Source organism: Carassius gibelio, chromosome A20 (genome assembly GCF_023724105.1).
Source record: "Carassius gibelio isolate Cgi1373 ecotype wild population from Czech Republic chromosome A20, carGib1.2-hapl.c, whole genome shotgun sequence".
In the NCBI taxonomy this organism is placed as follows: domain Eukaryota; kingdom Metazoa; phylum Chordata; class Actinopteri; order Cypriniformes; family Cyprinidae; genus Carassius; species Carassius gibelio.
In genome coordinates this window covers 20,068,961-20,086,591 of record NC_068390.1, presented here as the reverse complement: position 1 = coordinate 20,086,591, position 17,631 = coordinate 20,068,961, and the positions used below count along the sequence as shown (strand labels likewise).

Sequence of the window (17,631 nt, the reverse complement as noted above, 5' to 3'; positions counted from 1 at the left end):
AGTACACTCTTACATTCTTTCTTAAAATTATATTCATAGAGAGAAAGGTATCTACAAGTGTCTCATCTGCACGTTGTTATTCTTCTCATTATTAACCAGCTAATGAACCGGAAGTCTCAGCCATAGACTTACTTCCGTGTTGAGGAAAAAGGTGGATAGTTTATTCCAGATAAGAACATTTGTGAATGTGAAAGTGGCTGAACGTTTCCCTAGAGAACACCTTTATTTGTTGGCTGCAGTTGATTGCATTGAAGTTGCCTAAATATTAATTTTAGACCATCAAAAATGGCCCAGGGTGAGCAAAGAGTGAATGTTTTCCTCCAAAACCTCAATTTCTCTTTGGCTAAAGAAAGAAAGATCTTGGATTGCCTGGGGACATATTTAGTATATTTAGCATATACTTAGTAAACAATCAGGAATTGTTCATTTTACTCCATTAAACTACAGTACTTGTAGAATTAAAACAGTAAAGTCTGACTTTAACTATGTCACGGGTGTTTCAACGCATTTTCCAATTTCATGAGTGCCTAAAACCTAAGAAGCATAAACGTATCATTTTCAACAACAGTTTATAAATAAATAGTCAGTGTAACTTATCTTTCCATTTGTAGAATGATGAGCAGTATGTTCGAGTCTTAACACCTAAATAAAAGCTGGGAATGAAATCACTGTTCTCTTCCTTTATCTTTCATCACCTTTAAGTGCATAAAGCCATTAGCATTGTGAATGCAGTGAAAGGTTTTGTTTAAATAACCCAGGTCATGTTCATCTGGATGTATCCTGTGACTGTGTCATTCCCTGAAGCTGCGAATAAGGTAGTGTACGTTTTTTTATAGATTTTTAGTGGGTTATCATTTTCAGAAATACTTTTTAAAGGTTAAAGTGTCTTTTGAATGTTCCTTTCCATTTATTAGACACATTTTATTATTTGTATTCTTTTTTTAGTATTTGATAAGTGTGGTGTGGTTGGTGTATGATACCATAAATCATCTAATCATTATATGCATCTCAGCACACCATTCTATTTGTGCAAGACAGAATCTCACCAAAAGTTAAAAGAACATATGAAAGATAAGCAATTTCCAAAAAAGTGGCATTCATTCCCAATTTTGTTACATAATGTTTATTTTTTTTGGAACCTGTGAAGAAACATCCTGCAATTAAATGCTACTGACTGATATATATAGTGGAACACCCAACTTTGCCCACAGTTTTCAGAGCAAAAGAGGTGTGAGAACAGACTGTTGAAATGCTACTACAACTGCGATGAAAATTCTACTAACGGCAAGTGATTTAGTTGAAAGGAGACTAAAAAGAAGCATGGTATGCATCTATTAAGTAACTTTGTATTTCATTAGAACATTTTAGGTTCAATACAAACCTTTTAAAAATATACTGCCATTATATAAATAATAATACTATCTGTTTATATGGGCAATTAAGTGGCTGTTTTTATCGTTCAGACTAGATGTGTTGTGTACACAGATGTTTTGATACATCTTTGGTTGATATTGGGTAAGTGAATACTACATTCATCATCCATTCAGAATTGAATACATTTGAGAAACACATTTAACATTTGATGTCCAACATTTTAGTCAGTGTTGAAGGATGGACGTATCACTGGAAGGATAATGAGAAAATGACCTGGAATGAGACAAGGGGGTGGTGTCAAAAAGAATACACAGACATTGTGATGGTCCACAATGAAAATGTAACACGCTTCCTTGAAAAAAATTTGCCTGAAAAATCTTCATCTCCTTACTTCTGGATTGGAATGAAAAAGATCAATGACATTTGGACGTGGGCTGCCAATGGACAGAGGGTGGACAATGAAAACTGGGCACCCACTGAGCCCAACAACAACAAGGCAGATGAGAACTGTGTGGAATTATACACCAACACTAACAATAAAGGAAAGTGGAATGATGACAGCTGTGAACATAAAAAGCATCCTGTATGCCAGAAAGGTAAGGAGTTGGAGATGAAAGATGCCTTACTTGTTCAATTAGTTTAAGATAGAACACATTTTTCATCTAATAGAGATGTTTCTGAGAGAGAACATTTGAGTGTTTTAAATAGTCCAGAAAGGATGTTATAAAGGATGTTTTATAAATCTGTGTAAATTCTTTCCTGCAGCACAGTGTCCAAACAATTGCACTGATAGACAGTACTGCGTAGAACAAGTCAACAACGTCACCTGTGTGTGTAAAACAGGCTTCTCTGGGCCAGAGTGTGAAACAGGTCAGAACAAACACTTCAACAGAAGTGAAATATATTATTATTTAATAGCAGTTCTTAGCTGGTGGCTCACGACCCGGGTCTGTTCTGATGGGGTCAGCGAAAAAACGATGTTTAATGGACAAAGATATATATAATCCTGGATGTACTGTATTATTTTATGATAATCTTTACTTAAAATAATATTTTACCCAAAAAATGAAAATTTGCTGTAAATGTACTCACCCTCAGACGATCCAAGATGTGGATGAACCGTTTCTTCATCAGATGAGTAAATTCGAATCTTCGTCGGATTTGTAAATCTTCTGCAAATTTTCCATATTGGGTGAACTACTCCTTTAAGACATTTCTTGATCATGCAGTCTTTTTCTCTCTGTCTCTCCAGTGGTTTCTTGTGAACCACTCTCTGCACCACCACATGGCGGGATGCAATGCTCCGGTCCGTATGGGAATCATTCACTCAACTCAGATTGTACATTTTCTTGTGTTGGTGGTTATAAACTGAATGGTAAAGATGAGCTCAAATGCAATTCCTCCGGTGCATGGAACGCACCACCACCTTCATGTGCAGGTGCAATATGTATGTCAAAGTTATGATTCTGTGTTTACATCAAAAATGTATTTTATTATGTAAATATATGCATGGAAGATTAAGTTTTTCTGTTTTTCTGTTGTAGCGGAGTGTTTTCCCATTCTTTTGTTTGGTGGTGGATTGCTGAACTGCACTGAAGGACATGACAGCATCAGATCTGCCTGTAGAGTACAGTGTCCACCTGGTCACCTGCTGCTGGGGTTTGTTGAGTTCACCTGCAGAGCTGATGGCACATGGGAGTCTTCCTTTCCACTAATGTGTGCAAGTGAGGAGTTTGCTTTTTTAGTTGTGTGCCACAGATATCGAATATAATGAGAGCAGCATACTGTATAATAAAAGTGGGTAATAATGAGGGTGTTTCATTTGTATTATTTAGATTTGTTTAATAATATAAATAACAAAAAATATTGTAATTTGAATTTGGTTAATTTTTTTGAAAGTATATACAAGAAATATTCAGGGAACAAAACATATATTTATTGTTACTACCACAAAGCTGCTATGTTATTTTATTTATTTCCATCAGCTTATGCTGTCATATTTGTTTAACATATAAGTTTAACTAACTTATTGAATTCTGAATTATTCACACACACACACACACACCTTTCAAAACCAACGCTTCATTCAAAATATTAATGTTGAATTCAAAATACTGAAGGTTTTGAGGAACATTATTCCAAATCCTTTTTGAACCCCATGGTTAATTTAAATAAATACATTTAATTATTAGGCTATTTTTAAATTGGTGAAATGTACGGGATAAGAAAAGGGACTAATTTCAATCTGATTCATAAAGCATTTTAGAAAAAACATAGACAGCATTTCTCATTTATATACTAATTTATATATCAATAAACTCACTGCTGTGTGTGTGCACTTGGATGGGTTAAAATCAGAGCACCAATTCCAAGTATAGGTTATCATATGTCACTTCCACTTTTCACTTTTTTAAATGTAAAATCTTTTGTCATAAAATTAATTTATATGTTGTCATATTTTTCCTCAGGTTATGTCCATTTTCTAATTGCTCTTTTGGCATCTGTTGTCATCTCTGTGTTTTGTGGCTGTTTATTTTGTTGCTCCAACTGCAGAAGGAGTGAGTATACTGTGGATTTTTGAAGAGTGTATCAAATATCAAACAATTAATTGCAAAGATATCGGCCTATTTATTTATTTATTTATTTATTTGTAGGTAAAAAGACAGTGAGGTAAATTATGTTCATTTTTATGTTCAAGTTTGTAGATGGAAAGGTCACAGAAATCTTATTTCTCCATGTTTTCTTGCAGAACTCGACCAGAAACAGAGAATCCAGCATTTGAAGCAGAACACACACCACTAGAGGGCCCTCTCTGTTCAGCATAAACATTTTTAATCTGGCTGTCTAAACGGGGATTAATTAAAATCCTCTTCTGTTTTTTTATTTATTATATGAAATAGTCAATAATTGAAAGTCAATAATATTTTGCTCAGAAATACTTTATGTTGTTCATTGTAGATGTACAGAATAATAGTAATACAATAAAACACACACACAGACACACACATCAGTTTGAGCTGGAGAATGTGTGAAAATCATGAAATATTGTACTTCTGGCATTAAACACCAGTCTCTTAAACACTGTTGTGCTGGTTTTCCTTTTATGGCAGCACTATTACACAATTTCCCATCACTTAGTTACCATGTACTGCACTGAATATTGGCAAAACACATTTGACTGTAATTTCGTATGCATCAACTGAGAATGTGTTCTCAGAAATCTTCAAATGCAACTGCTTAACTGCAATTACAGTAACATGAACAATCTCATGTAAAAACTTCACAGTAAAAGCTGTTCACAAATGAACTATTCATTATAATAAACTAAGTTCTGTGCAATGCAAGTGTGTAAACAGTAAACTTATTTATGCAAACAGTCAAAGCCTGGACTTCCCATTACAACACAGACATTAATGTGGACTGGACACCAGCTTGTCAGTGGTGTCAGAAGCATTTCACTTATATGGTGGCCATCCAAAACCAGGCAGAAGTTGAATACCTCAGCCAGGTTCTACCTTTTAATCAAGTACAAACCAGAATCCAAAGAAGTTGGGACACTGTACAAATTGTGAGTAAAAAAGGAATGGAATAATTTACAAATCTCAGATTCGGAAAATCACTGTCAGTGTGAATGAACCACACTCAAACGATCCCAGGACACATTATAAGTGTAATTTCTGTGTGTTGGCCGAGCATTTTCAACTCGTACACTACACACTACATCGTGATGTAATGTGTCATTAAGGGACCTTTATGGGTTGTGTGTGAAGGCCCACACAGACTCCAGGAAATCACTGGCAGTGTGAATGAACCAAAATCTAACGATCTGGGAACAATTGCCGGAACACATTACACGTATATTATCTGGAATCTGTGAAAGGGGCTAAACTGAGCACTTGTATATTGTTGTTCTCTTTTTTGTAGAATAGGATTTGTGCACTTCAGAATTTGAAATGGTGTAACTGTTGTGTTGTGTTTGTTAGAGAGAATGAGTAAAACAACATTTACCAATATCCATGTGTGAGGGTTCATTGCATCTTTTCCACTGTCACAGGTGCTCAGGTTTGCTATAGTAATACCTTCAGAGAACAAGGTAGTAGTCAGCCATCCATTCAAAAGCAGAGGTCATTGTGGTATACAGCTGTCCAGACCAACATCTGATGTGCTGATGTCCTAAACAGTCATCCCAGAAGACCTGCAATAAAAACACCAATAAAAACAATATAGTTCAAAATCCGTCATACTTTACCAAAATAACAGGGCTCCCCAATCCTGTTCCTGGAGATTTTGTTACAGTACCTGCAGAATTCAGATCTGACACTGATCCAACTCACCGGTCTATAATTGTCAACTGCTTTCATTGATCTGCTGATTTGTTGACAAGTTCCTCCCTGAAAGTATATCAATAACACAGTAAAACTGTATTTTTGTAGAACATTGTTTAATAAAATCACTATATACATTTTTAAGTGATCTCATTAATACTTTGTTAAATAAAATTAGCATTGCTAACATGTGAGTGCTTATGAGAAAGGCATGCAACAACTTTTTAGATTCATTTACAGTCATTTATATATGTATAATAAATACATACAGAGTCCCAAAGTGCTCTTCAGTAAACATGCAAAAAGATGTCCAAACTGATTAATATTTTACAGTGCTCCAGACTTACTATTTTTACTATGAGCACTGTAGCCCCTGACTGAAAATTTTGTACAAGCAGAAAGTTTAGGAGCACACCTTAAATCAGCCTGATAATACATAATAATAATACACCAATAATGATAATACACTTGATAATACACTAGTAATGCGCAAATTGAACAATGTGGTGGTCGCACAAGTGCACAATTTATTTTTTATTTTTTAAGAAAGGCTAATTTGGTAGCAGTCTGGAGCCATTTTAATAGTAGTAGAATATCAAAATTACAATTGCCATCATGAGCTGTTTGAGTGTGAACGAATAGATTTGAGAGGGACAAAACACAGCACAATCCTCTAAATCTAAATAATCTAAATCTTCAAGTCAAAGGACTACTTGTTATATTTAGTTATATTTAAAAGTTTTGAAAACCAGTTCCATTTTCAACCGGTTCCAAAATGTCCAAGAACCGGGTATTTGAGAAGAATATTCTGCTTAGTGAATTTCTGCGTTCGCATTTTAATGTGATTTAAAATTATTTAAGGGGCAGGAATGGAAAGAACTTGCACACTGTTTGTGTACAGCGCACTCTCAACAGAGAACAGAGGTCTTGGTGCTGATTCCCAGTTTGTGTCTGTTCTGACTGCAGAAAAGTTTGCTCTGGGCCGGGACTGATTCTATATGTATCGGCCAGAAAACTATTACATTATATCATCATAAAAACATCATTTTCTGTCTCAAGTTAACATAAACAAATAAAATGAATTAAAGAGTTATGAAACACTGTTTCAGCATTGGTTAGATCTCACCACGCTTTAAAAAAATGCAAAACAAATGTCAGCGTGTTGTGATCTGGAGTGGAGGAGGGGCAGACAGCACAGACAGCTTTGGGTTTATACCAGCGATCTATTATATGGTTCATACTGTTTAATTTTGCTCCCATTGAGTTAAAAATACGAATAAATGCACAGCTATTTGCACTTTTAGCTTCGAAAACATATATGAATGCACCGTTGCACTTCTTATATTTTATATTATTCTGCAGCATTTAGCTATAGGCTATTAAGCCTTTTGATTGTGTCATGGAGCTGCAAAAATGGTTACAGTCACTCACTAAGTGTGCTTTCACACCTGTAGATTGATTGCTTTGTTCCAAAACAAGGATTAAAATTATTACAATATTGTTAAACGTCTGTTAATGAATTCTCAGGATTAACAGTTAACCCCAGGTATAGTATGAACAGTGTAAAACATGATTACAGGATTTAGTTTATCTGGGGTTGAGGATGACCCAGGGTTAACAATTTCAAGTGTGAAAAGCCCTATAGAGGGACAGAAGTCTACCCAGCAATCTTACATAATCCTGTGGAAAATATTGTATTACAAAAACTGTAACAATGGACCCTTTTCACAAGCCAGTGGTGACATGTTTAAAGGTCATCAGGTCAAATAAGATTTATGATGTTTTTTTTATTATTATTATTTATCAAATTTATGTACATTAATAACACATATTCTTTGTATTATATGACCTTTGCATCAAAAAAAAAAAAAAAAAACGGTTAATGCTAATGCAAGGGTGTTTCTAATGCAGCATCTGGGATGGATGATAAATTTGACATTATTCTGACTACCATTATCAGTCTCTCTCAATTGTTTTCCTTTTATTGAAAGTCATGAAAACACTTTTGTGTTTTGAGTTTTTCTTTTTCTATTTGAAGCAATGGTAATGCAAAAAAATATATATTTGTGCTACTCTCCCATTTACTGCTTCTCAAGTTAACCCAACTATGATGACTTCCGCTGTTGAGAAACCCAGAAATGTGAAAAGGGTACATACAAAGATGTGTAAGAATCTGTAAACTTACCTTTTAGGGCAATGATTACTGTACAATGATTATTTAGCAGCTTTGCATGTTCATCTATAGTTGCCATCATCTGAAAATTTTTTGAGTATTAGCATCTTCTAAAGTCTTCATAAGTGAGGCTGGATCCAAACTAGTACTGGCGTAATCTCTAGTAACCTTGATGGGCATCCCAAGATAGAAACAGGAAAACCAAATAAGAAAGATAAGCATAGCTGCTGTTCATATTTCACACAAAAGATTATTTATTTTATCACATATAACAGAAGTGCAAGGTTATGAGATATTTTCTGTGTGAATACATGTTCAAATGTAATTGACCCTTCACAATGAGCTTGATTGGCAGGTGATCTGACCAATCATAAAAGCGTGTCTGCCATCTTGCCCAACAAACAAAATCAGACAGGAGAGTAAAAAAATGTTGTATAAAGATGTAAGAAATCTTTTTATTTTATGCTTTAATTAAATATTAATCAATCGGTTCATATGTGCTGCTTTAACTGAGGAGTTAGAGCAATCTGTCACAACACATTAAAACAGCACAAAACTTTATATTTTGTTTAAATTTCTTTAAAAATACTGAAACCTTGTTTCATACCAGAAGTAACCATCTCTGTCTTATCTGTCTGTGTGTTGTTTCCTTTTTGCTCCGCGATGTATTTTTCGCTGTGTTAGAAAATGGTGTGGATGTGAGAGCATCATGGCTTGTCAGACATAGCAAGGATACGTCACGATGATGCTCAACTGACTATTTTGCCAATTTCATCCTGCCAAAATACACAAGTGTAAAGTACCTGGGAGTTTCCTCGGAAAACTGACTGCCATCACTCCACAGCCGCATCGCCTCTTCTGGCTGGGAGAAAACTAAACTTTCCCACAAGTTTTGATTAATTTGCTCTCTTGTTTTAGGTAAAGTGAGGTCATGTATTAATTTGTTCCCCCGTTTAAATGTAGTTAACGAGTTAACGATACTTAAACAAAAAAAAAAAGAACAACATGGTCATGATTTACCAATAAAAATGAAAGAAAATTTATGTTTTGTGGGAACAAATACATGTTTTTATCTTAGCAATAATCCAAAAACTGTCAGACAGAGAGTGCAACTCCACATGTTGGAAAGATGGAAGAACTGACCTGTAATAATGAAAGGGCATTGGCAATAATTCAGTTTAAGTGACCTGGAAATGTACAGGATATGCACTCAGCATTGTGTCATGGACAGTCAGTCTCTATGGTTTTTTTATGTAACTATGTCCTTGAAACGAAAGACTTTGCAGACAGTGACCCATCACTCACATTACAAACAGAACAAAAACTTGAATGACCAGGTTAATTAAGTGATGTATGAGCTTTCAATGAACAAGCCAATTATTTTTTGGAGGCAATGTTAAAGGAGTGTTCCAGAGTTCAAGAGAACCCTGGAAGTTGTTATAGTAGTTTGCAAGAAGAAACTCACGGAGATCTGGGTCCAGGACAGATTCTGCAAAGGGATGGAAAGAGAGCAGCTGTGTCAGCATGACATCCATGGGAACCAGAAGCGCCACTCTCAACTCCTCACTGAGGGCAGAGGGCACAAACAGGGCACACAAAGAGGGAGGGAACTTGCTGAGGAGGGAAAAAAAAACACAAGCTTAATAAGACTTAGTCCAAACAGGCAAGGTCAAACACCAGCAAACGAGCACAATCCAGGGCGAGACAAAAGAGTAATCTGATAAACAGTCCAAGGTCGAAAAACAAGAAGGCAAGGTAAGGCAAGGAAACAAGGAGGCATGTAACAGGATACAGGCTAAATAATAATCAGCAATAGCTACATCCGAAAACTGAAAAATGCTGCCTTCGGAGGACGCATTCCATTTTGAATTTAATGTTTGCTTCTGTTCTTGTCTCCTGAGATGCCTTCATCTGACCCATTTTTGAAGGCAGCATAGATGTATCCTACACTGCCTTTGATATCCCACAATCCTTTGCATTTCATTCTGAGACAGTTAAGCCAAAAAATAAAGATGGCTTCTGAAAGTTGCGGTCTATGGTCAGTTTGTGTGTAAATGTATGTTTTTGATCAACATTTTCCAATTTTTATGACATTTCTAGCGAGAAATTAATATTGCAGTAATAAAATATCCACTTAGGTATCACCAAATCTCAATATTTTGCTGTAGATCATTAGACTATATTACTCTGCCTCAGAAGCATGTTCGAAATCAGTTCCATGAGGTGCCTTCGTGCAAAAACGCTGCCTGCAAAGTCATTGTCTGATAAGGCAGCGAGGCAGCAAGTCATCTGCCTAAGTTTTTGGATGCAGCCAATGTGGGTGTGGATGAGTGCAACCTTTAAAGTGTCACTGATGGGAACCAGGTGTGGTGTTTCCCCTCAATTACCTTTGTGTAGTGGACTAATGTGTTGGCAAAAAACCTACACCTCTTTGTTGCTTTTTTAAAAAGCTTGTATTCTGGAGAGTGCACAATTTCCTGTGATACACAAAAGGTGGAAGTGAGATATGAGCTGACTTTTTAAATAAAAACACTTTAGACTTCAAAAAAGTCTCTGATTAATCTTTCTAATTCCCATTTATTTCAGTATTTGCAGGTTAAGGCTGGTTCACACGGCAGGATAATTGGGCCGATTTTAGCCCCGATTCAGCCCTTCCGACAATCTTAGGATGCTCCGATTATCGTAAAATAATCTGATCAAATATTCCTGCCGTGTGTGGTGTGTTAAAACTAATCTCCTCTGCTCGGAAGAATGTCGGGACCGCTCCGATCTCAAATCGGGGATATCCAACATGTTGGATTTATTTTGCCCGATTTCTTCTCGTGTGTGGTGTCCCCCGAGGACAAACAATCACGCAGCCTGTGGACTGTGGCGTGTAGCCAATCAGAAAGCGAGGTGACGAGGCAGTGATAGTACCGGGAAACAAAATCAAAACAGCCGGCGTATATAATATAACAAATACAAATAAAGTCGATGGGCATAACTACATCCACAACTGCAGTCCACCAGAGTACATGGAAACTAATATATGAACGTTTATTTCAACGGTTATTAATCTGTGTAGTACGTAACAACATTTCTATGAGATAAAACAACAACTTATCTCCATATCATGATATAGCAAGTATAGTCCATGCTCGCGTCGTCTCCACCTCTTTGACCATCGCCTTTTCTTATTTTTCTTATGTTTTTTTTTTCCCGTTAAAAACAAAGCACAAACTATGGCCACTGCATCCTCTTTGTCCGCCATGATTGTTTACTCTAAAGTCACGTTTGATCTCGAGGGATTTTGCGAGATTTCCCGTCTGACCTGGGAATGCTCGGGAGTCAAATCGGTTCGTGTGTGATGTGTTGATATTGCCGTGTGGCTGCACACCACACACGGAGCGACCAAAACTGTTAGACCCGTGATTTTTTATCGCCGTGTGTGGGGTCTCTCAGGTTTGGAAAATCTGCCGACAATTTTAAAATCGTCCCGTGTGAACCAGGCCTTAGGCATCACACCCCAATAAAAAATGTAAGATTTTCAAAATCTACCCCTAGAGCATGAAATTTCTGATATTTGTAAGAGCCCTCCTTTCTCCAAGAGCCCTCCTGTCTCATTTCGAGAATTGTACGTCTATTTGATGACTGTATTGCTGCACACACTGTGAGAAGTAGGGATGCTTGGAAAGAAGAGTTAGGTGTGGAACTATCTGAATCCATGTGGAACACCTGTTTGTCTAATATTCATTCCTGCTCTATAAACAGCAGACTCCAATTCATTCAATTTAAGACTGTCCATTGCTTACATTATTCCAAAGTAAGATTACAGAATATATCTATCAGTTTCCCCAGTGTGTGACAGATGTAATATGTCAGAGGGTACACTGTCCCATGCTTTTTGCTCTTACTCTTCATTGGCAAACTTTTGGTCTAAAATACTGGACTGGTACTCCAAAGCATATCGGAGACCCCTTCAACCCGAGCCTGCACTTGCTATTTTTGGTTGCTTACAAATAACAAGGACAATTCCAACTATAATGCGACATCCATTAGAACTGGGATTGACAGTTGCCAAGAGACTGATATTGAAGTAATGGAAGTCTCCCTCTCCCTACTCCTTTCAAGTATGGATAATCAATATGCTATCCATAATACAAATGGAAAAACTTTGCCTTAGTCAAATGAACATATTTGCCCATTCTTGGAATCCATACTTAACTCATTTTGAAAAACGAAAATATAGTAAACTAATTGTGTTCCTGTATCAACAACCTTTCCTCCCACCGCTGTACTAAATGTGACTGTAACAACTGACAATAACTGCATCTTGGCCCTGTTTGTTTGTTTGTTTAATTTGAAAATCTAAATAAATTAATAAAAATAAAAAATAAAGTCTCTGATGAATGTTTCAAGGTCACCATTATTGCAATTAAAAATACCACAGCAACCAATAAATAGCAATCACCATCTCTGTTAAAACAAAATGCAATCTGTTTAAAATGTTAAAGTGATGATGAGTCTACCTGTAGTCCTGCCTGCTGGATCTGTTGGGCCAGCTCAATACAGTTCTGGACAGATGTATACAGGTCTTCACACAAAGAGAAGGCTATGTCAGTATGGCGAAGCCGATCTTCTACAAGAGACTGGTACTTCACGCTCTGTACTTCACAAACTCTCAGTATATAAATTTGCATTATTTATATTTTCATAGAGATTTTAAGTTGAAAATGTAATTGTTATGTGCAATTTATAATGACTGATTGATTCAAAAATTTGGGACAAGAAGGTTTTTTGGTTGTGTGACATTTATCTATTAAAAGATTTATATCTATAGATATAAATAAATTTATAGATAAGATCTATAAAACATTTTTACTTCAGGACATAAAACTCTTTGTATGCAACTTGACCATAAAAAATATATTTCTATTAAAAGCAGATATAAAGATGAATGATGCACATTATACTCATTTTATGATAGATTTTCATGTGTTGGCAAATACAGAATTCAAAATAACTACTGGAAAGACCATCCATCACTGGAGATTTCTCACACAGATACCACAAACCTGTGACAATATCTGACACTTCCTCCTCAGAAGCAGTGTCCTCCAAGTTAATTTTGTCCAACAGTTCCATCAGGCCCTTCTGCAAAGAATAGGCCTCTTTAAACAGGCCCTGAAGCAGATCACCCACCAATGACAGCCTTCCACTGTACATGACCTCACTGTTCAACATCATACTGAAATTAGCAGAAAATAAATTCTTTTGCATAAGCTTTTTTGGTGTATTCACAATCAATGGTTAATGGTTTTAACCAATGGTTTTAACCAATGGTTTTATTTAATATATATTTAATTATAAATTTGTCCAAAAGTAATTTGATATTTTGACTTTCTATTGCACTTTGAGCATCTAACCAGAAGCATCTAAACAGAAGTGCAATAAGCAATAAGTACAAGTGATATACAGTGTCTACAATATGTTACAAATGTACAATAAATATACAGATAAGGCAGTACTATGGACATAATTAACAGATTTTAAATACTATCAGCATGATATACAGATAGGTGTATGAACATACTATACATAATTATGTAATAAGTGTATGTACACCAAAAGCAGAAACTATGAACATATGAACATAATTTACACTAGTGCAATGGACAGTAAAAAAGTGCATCAAAAAATATTCAATGTGCAAATGTGCAAATGGATGTAGCAAGCAAGCAGGTAAATCATCATATAGAATATTTAGTATTTTGTCACACTTTAATTTTGTAATTAAATATATTTCCCATTATAATTACATCTTAATATTAGTAATATTTATTAATATTAATATTAATTAAATCATATTTTATTAAAACAAAATACATTTTAGGCCTATAAATAATTTTAAAATAGTATAAATATTTTTAATTAGTTGTTTATTTGTATGTGATATAGATTTATGCTGTAAAATATGAAATTAAATGTCTTATAGGGGAGAGTGGGGTAAGAACACTTTTTACTTATGTGGTCCTCAAGATAAGTTAAATGCAGAAGTGCAATGAAGTATCTATCCTATCCATTCCTATCCAAATGAAAGTATTCCTATCATTTTAAATGATCAGAATGTAATGTAAGGGGTTCTTGTAGACCAATCACAGCGCTCACTCAGCGGTCTGATGCAGAAGAATAAATCAGCCTTTTACACACACTCCGCCTGTGCTGATATATATAGTGGAAACCCCCACTTTGCCCACAGTTTTTAGAGGAAAACAGACGTATAAGAACAGACTGCTGAAATGCTACTATAAATGCGATGAAAAATATTCTACTAACGGCAAGTGATTCGGTCGAAAGGAGAATACAAAGAAGCATGGTATGCATCTATTATGAAACTTTGCATTCCATTTAACCTTTTTGGTTTAATATAAATCTTTTAATTAGGCAATTAAGTGGCTGTTTTTATCGTTCAGACTAGATGTGTTGTGTACACAGATGTTTTGATACATCTTTGGTTGATATTGGGTAAGTGAATACTACATTCATCATCCATTCAGAATTGAATACATTTGAGAAACACATTTAACATTTGATGTCCAACATTTTAGTCAGTGTTGAAGGATGGACGTATCACTGGAAGGAGAACGAGAAAATGACCTGGAATGAGACAAGGGCGTGGTGTCAAAAAGAATACACAGACATTGTGATGGTCCACAATGAAAATGTAACACGCTTCCTTGAAAAAAATTTGCCTGAAAAATCTTCATCTCCTTACTTCTGGATTGGAATGAAAAAGATCAATGACATTTGGACGTGGGCTGCCAATGGACAGAGTGTGGACAATGAAAACTGGGCACCCACTGAGCCCAACAACAACAAGGCAGATGAGAACTGTGTGGAATTATACACCAACACTAACAATAAAGGAAAGTGGAATGATGACAGCTGTGAACATAAAAAGCATCCTTTATGCCAGAAATGTAAGAAGTTGCAGATGAAAGATGCCTTACTTGTTTAATTAGTTTAATAATTTCCAGATAGAAACCATATTTTTTATTTTAAAAACCTTGAGTCTAATAGAGATGTTTCTGAGAGAGAACATTTGAGTGTTTTAAATAGTCCAGAAAGGATGTTATGAAGGATGTTTTATAAATCTGTGTAAATTCTTTCCTGCAGCACAGTGTCCAAACAATTGCACTGATAGACAGTACTGCGTAGAACAAGTCAACAACGTCACCTGTGTGTGTAAAACAGGCTTCTCTGGGCCAGAGTGTGAAACAGGTCAGAACAAACACTTCAACAGAAGTGAAATATATTATTATTTAATAGCAGTTCTTAGCTGGTGGCTCACGACCCGGGTCTGTTCTGATGGGGTCAGGGAAAAAACGATGTTTAATGGACAAAGTTATATATAATCCTGGATGTACTGTATTATTTTATGATAATCTTTACTTAAAATAATATTTCACCCAAAACTGCAAATTTTCCATATTGGGGGAACTACTCCTTTAAGACATTTCTTGATCATTCAGTCTTTTTCTCTCTGTCTCTCCAGTGGTTTCTTGTGAACCACTCTCTGCACCACCACATGGCGGGATGCAATGCTCCGGTCCGTATGGGAATCATTCACTCAACTCAGATTGTACATTTTCTTGTGCTGGTGGTTATAAACTGAATGGTAAAGATGAGCTCAAATGCAATTCCTCCGGTGCATGGAACGCACCACCACCTTCATGTACAGGTGCAATATGTATGTCAAAGTTATGATTCTGTGTTTACATCAAAATGTATTTTATTATGTAAATATATGCATGGAAGATTAAGTTTTTATGTTTTTCTGTTGTAGCGGAGTGTTTTCCCATTCTTTTGTTTGGTGGTGGATTGCTGAACTGCACTGAAGGACATGACAGCATCAGATCTGCCTGTAGAGTACAGTGTCCACCTGGTCACCTGCTGCTGGGGTTTGTTGAGTTCACCTGCAGAGCTGATGGCACATGGGAGTCTTCCTTTCCACTAATGTGTGCAAGTGAGGAGTTTGCTTTTTTAGTTGTGTGCCACAGATATCGAATATAATGAGAGCAGCATACTGTATAATAATAGTGGGTAACAATGAGGGTGTTTAATTTGTATTATTTAGATTTGTTTAAATAATTAAAAAATATTTTAATTTGAATTTGGTTCATTTTTATAGAAACCATATACAATAAATATTCAGGGAACTATAATATTATAATGTTACTATATACCACTAAGCTGCTATCTGAACTCCATCGGAGTATGCAGTCATATTTATTTAACAAATTCATATATTTAGAATAGAATATAATGTCTGTGATTGAACATACTGAGGTTTTGAGGAGCATTATCCATGTTTGAACCCCATAGTTGAATTAAAAAATAAATCAATTTATTTATTAGGCTATTTTTAAATGGGAGAAATACGGGATAATAAAAAGCATTTTATACAAGACATAGACATAGCAATGTAATCTTAGCAATATTATAATTTTAAATGTAAATATTTTGTCAAGAAAATGAATTCTTTATATGTTGTTATATCTTTCCTCAGGTTATGTCCATTTTCTAATTGCTCTTTTGGCATCTGTTGTCATCTCTGTGTTTTGTGGCTGTTTATTTTGTTGCTCCAGCTGCAGAAGGAGTGAGTATACAGTGGATTTTTGAAGAGTATATCAAATATCAAACAATTAATTGCAAAGATATATGTATGTATATATATATATATATATATATATATATATACATATATATATATAGTTGGTTTTTTTTGTAGGTAAAAAGGCAGTGAGGTAAATCATTTTAATTGTTAAATTAAGTTTTCGAGCCAGTTTCATCTATTTTATTGTAGATGGAAAGGTCACAGAAATCTTATTTCTCCATGTTTTCTTGCAGAACTCGACCAGAAACAGTGAATCCAGCATTTGAAGCAGAACACACACCACTAGAGGGCCCTCTCTGTTCAGCATAAACATTTCTAACCTGGATGTCTAAACTGAGTCTGACTCAAACTTTTTCTTTTTAGAGACAAGCTTTGTTTGTACAAATATGAAATATTCAATAGATGAAAGTCAATAATCTGTCATGTTTTGCTCAGAAATGCTTGTTGTTCCATGGACTGTGTTGTTCACTGTTGCTGTACAAGAAACAAATAAACAAACAAAACCTTAACAACAGTTTGAGCTGGAGAATGTGACATTAAAAATCATGATTGTGTTTATGGCATTAAACAACAGTCACTGTTGTGCTGGTTTTCCTTTTAAAGCTGCGGTAGGTTACTTTGGACGATCTAGTGGTTAATAAACAGAACTGTAGCCGAACATCGTAGCCGAAACTACTTCTCTCTGTTTATGTCTATGAAGAATCACAAAGGTACTGGGTTACTCCGCCGTGGTACCCCCGAAGCAATCTAAAATAGTCCGAATATTAACACTTATTATAGGTGCACCCTAGTGATTCAGGACAAGCCAAAAACACGGTTTGGAAAATGGATTCATGTACTCGCTTATTATATACGTTTTTCTACATTTTGAACACAAACAAAGTTACGGACAGCAGCTCTGATTGGTTGTTTCTTAACGGGAGTGGATGAATTTCAGCAAATGGCAATAGGACCACTGGGAGGAGCCAGAGGAGCTTGATTTTTTCACAGATTATCTGTCTCATATTCTACTGTCAGGACATAATGACAGGTTTAACAAATATGTAAAAAATATATTTTTTACAAAAGTTACCTAATGCAGCTTTAAGGTTGAGCATGACAGA

General features: G+C 35.5%; 3 protein-coding genes across 5 annotated transcripts in view; 2 read left to right on the top strand and 1 right to left on the bottom strand.

The window, feature by feature from the left end:
• The window catches only part of firrm (FIGNL1 interacting regulator of recombination and mitosis), a 44,498-nt gene extending 31,414 nt beyond the window's left edge, over nucleotides 1–13,084 (bottom strand). Inside the window, exon 1 of the mRNA XM_052535776.1 lies at nucleotides 12,927–13,084. Within this exon, the coding sequence (XP_052391736.1) occupies nucleotides 12,927–13,077 (151 nt within the window). The 5' untranslated portion in view covers nucleotides 13,078–13,084. The remainder of the gene's footprint in view (nucleotides 1–12,926) is intronic.
• On the top strand, nucleotides 1,224–4,191 carry LOC127938882 (L-selectin-like). Its single transcript, XM_052535788.1, has 8 exons — nucleotides 1,224–1,323; nucleotides 1,464–1,515; nucleotides 1,599–1,970; nucleotides 2,140–2,244; nucleotides 2,627–2,821; nucleotides 2,919–3,098; nucleotides 3,843–3,932; nucleotides 4,124–4,191. Exons 1-8 carry the CDS (start codon nucleotides 1,267–1,269, stop codon nucleotides 4,174–4,176), a joined length of 1,104 nt encoding a protein of 367 aa, XP_052391748.1. The 5' UTR covers nucleotides 1,224–1,266; the 3' UTR covers nucleotides 4,177–4,191.
• A 993-nt stretch (nucleotides 13,085–14,077) lies between the features above and the next one.
• Nucleotides 14,078–16,946, top strand: LOC127938881 (L-selectin). Of its 3 annotated transcripts, none has more exons than XM_052535786.1 (9): nucleotides 14,078–14,227; nucleotides 14,325–14,376; nucleotides 14,460–14,831; nucleotides 15,028–15,132; nucleotides 15,407–15,592; nucleotides 15,698–15,877; nucleotides 16,421–16,510; nucleotides 16,643–16,658; nucleotides 16,762–16,946. In XM_052535786.1, the coding sequence occupies exons 1-9, from the start codon at nucleotides 14,168–14,170 to the stop codon at nucleotides 16,835–16,837; spliced, it is 1,137 nt and encodes a 378-aa protein (XP_052391746.1). In that variant the 5' UTR covers nucleotides 14,078–14,167; the 3' UTR covers nucleotides 16,838–16,946. The 3 variants fall into 3 exon arrangements, with proteins under 3 accessions (XP_052391746.1, XP_052391745.1, XP_052391747.1); XM_052535785.1 differs by having other exon boundaries at nucleotides 15,407–15,601; XM_052535787.1 differs by lacking the exon at nucleotides 16,643–16,658 and having other exon boundaries at nucleotides 15,407–15,601.
• Nucleotides 16,947–17,631: the final 685 nt, after the last annotated feature.

Coding starts and splice junctions, on each gene's coding strand:
- LOC127938882 (XM_052535788.1), top strand. CDS start 1,267: ATGAAAATTCTACTAACGGCAAGTGATTTAGTTGAAAGGAGACTAAAA. Junction 1,324..1,463: donor GGAGACTAAAAAGAAGCATG/GTATGCATCTAT, acceptor TTTATCGTTCAG/ACTAGATGTGTTGTGTACAC. Junction 1,516..1,598: donor ACATCTTTGGTTGATATTGG/GTAAGTGAATAC, acceptor CCAACATTTTAG/TCAGTGTTGAAGGATGGACG.
- LOC127938881 (XM_052535785.1), top strand. CDS start 14,168: ATGAAAAATATTCTACTAACGGCAAGTGATTCGGTCGAAAGGAGAATA. Junction 14,377..14,459: donor ACATCTTTGGTTGATATTGG/GTAAGTGAATAC, acceptor CCAACATTTTAG/TCAGTGTTGAAGGATGGACG. Junction 14,832..15,027: donor GCATCCTTTATGCCAGAAAT/GTAAGAAGTTGC, acceptor TCTTTCCTGCAG/CACAGTGTCCAAACAATTGC.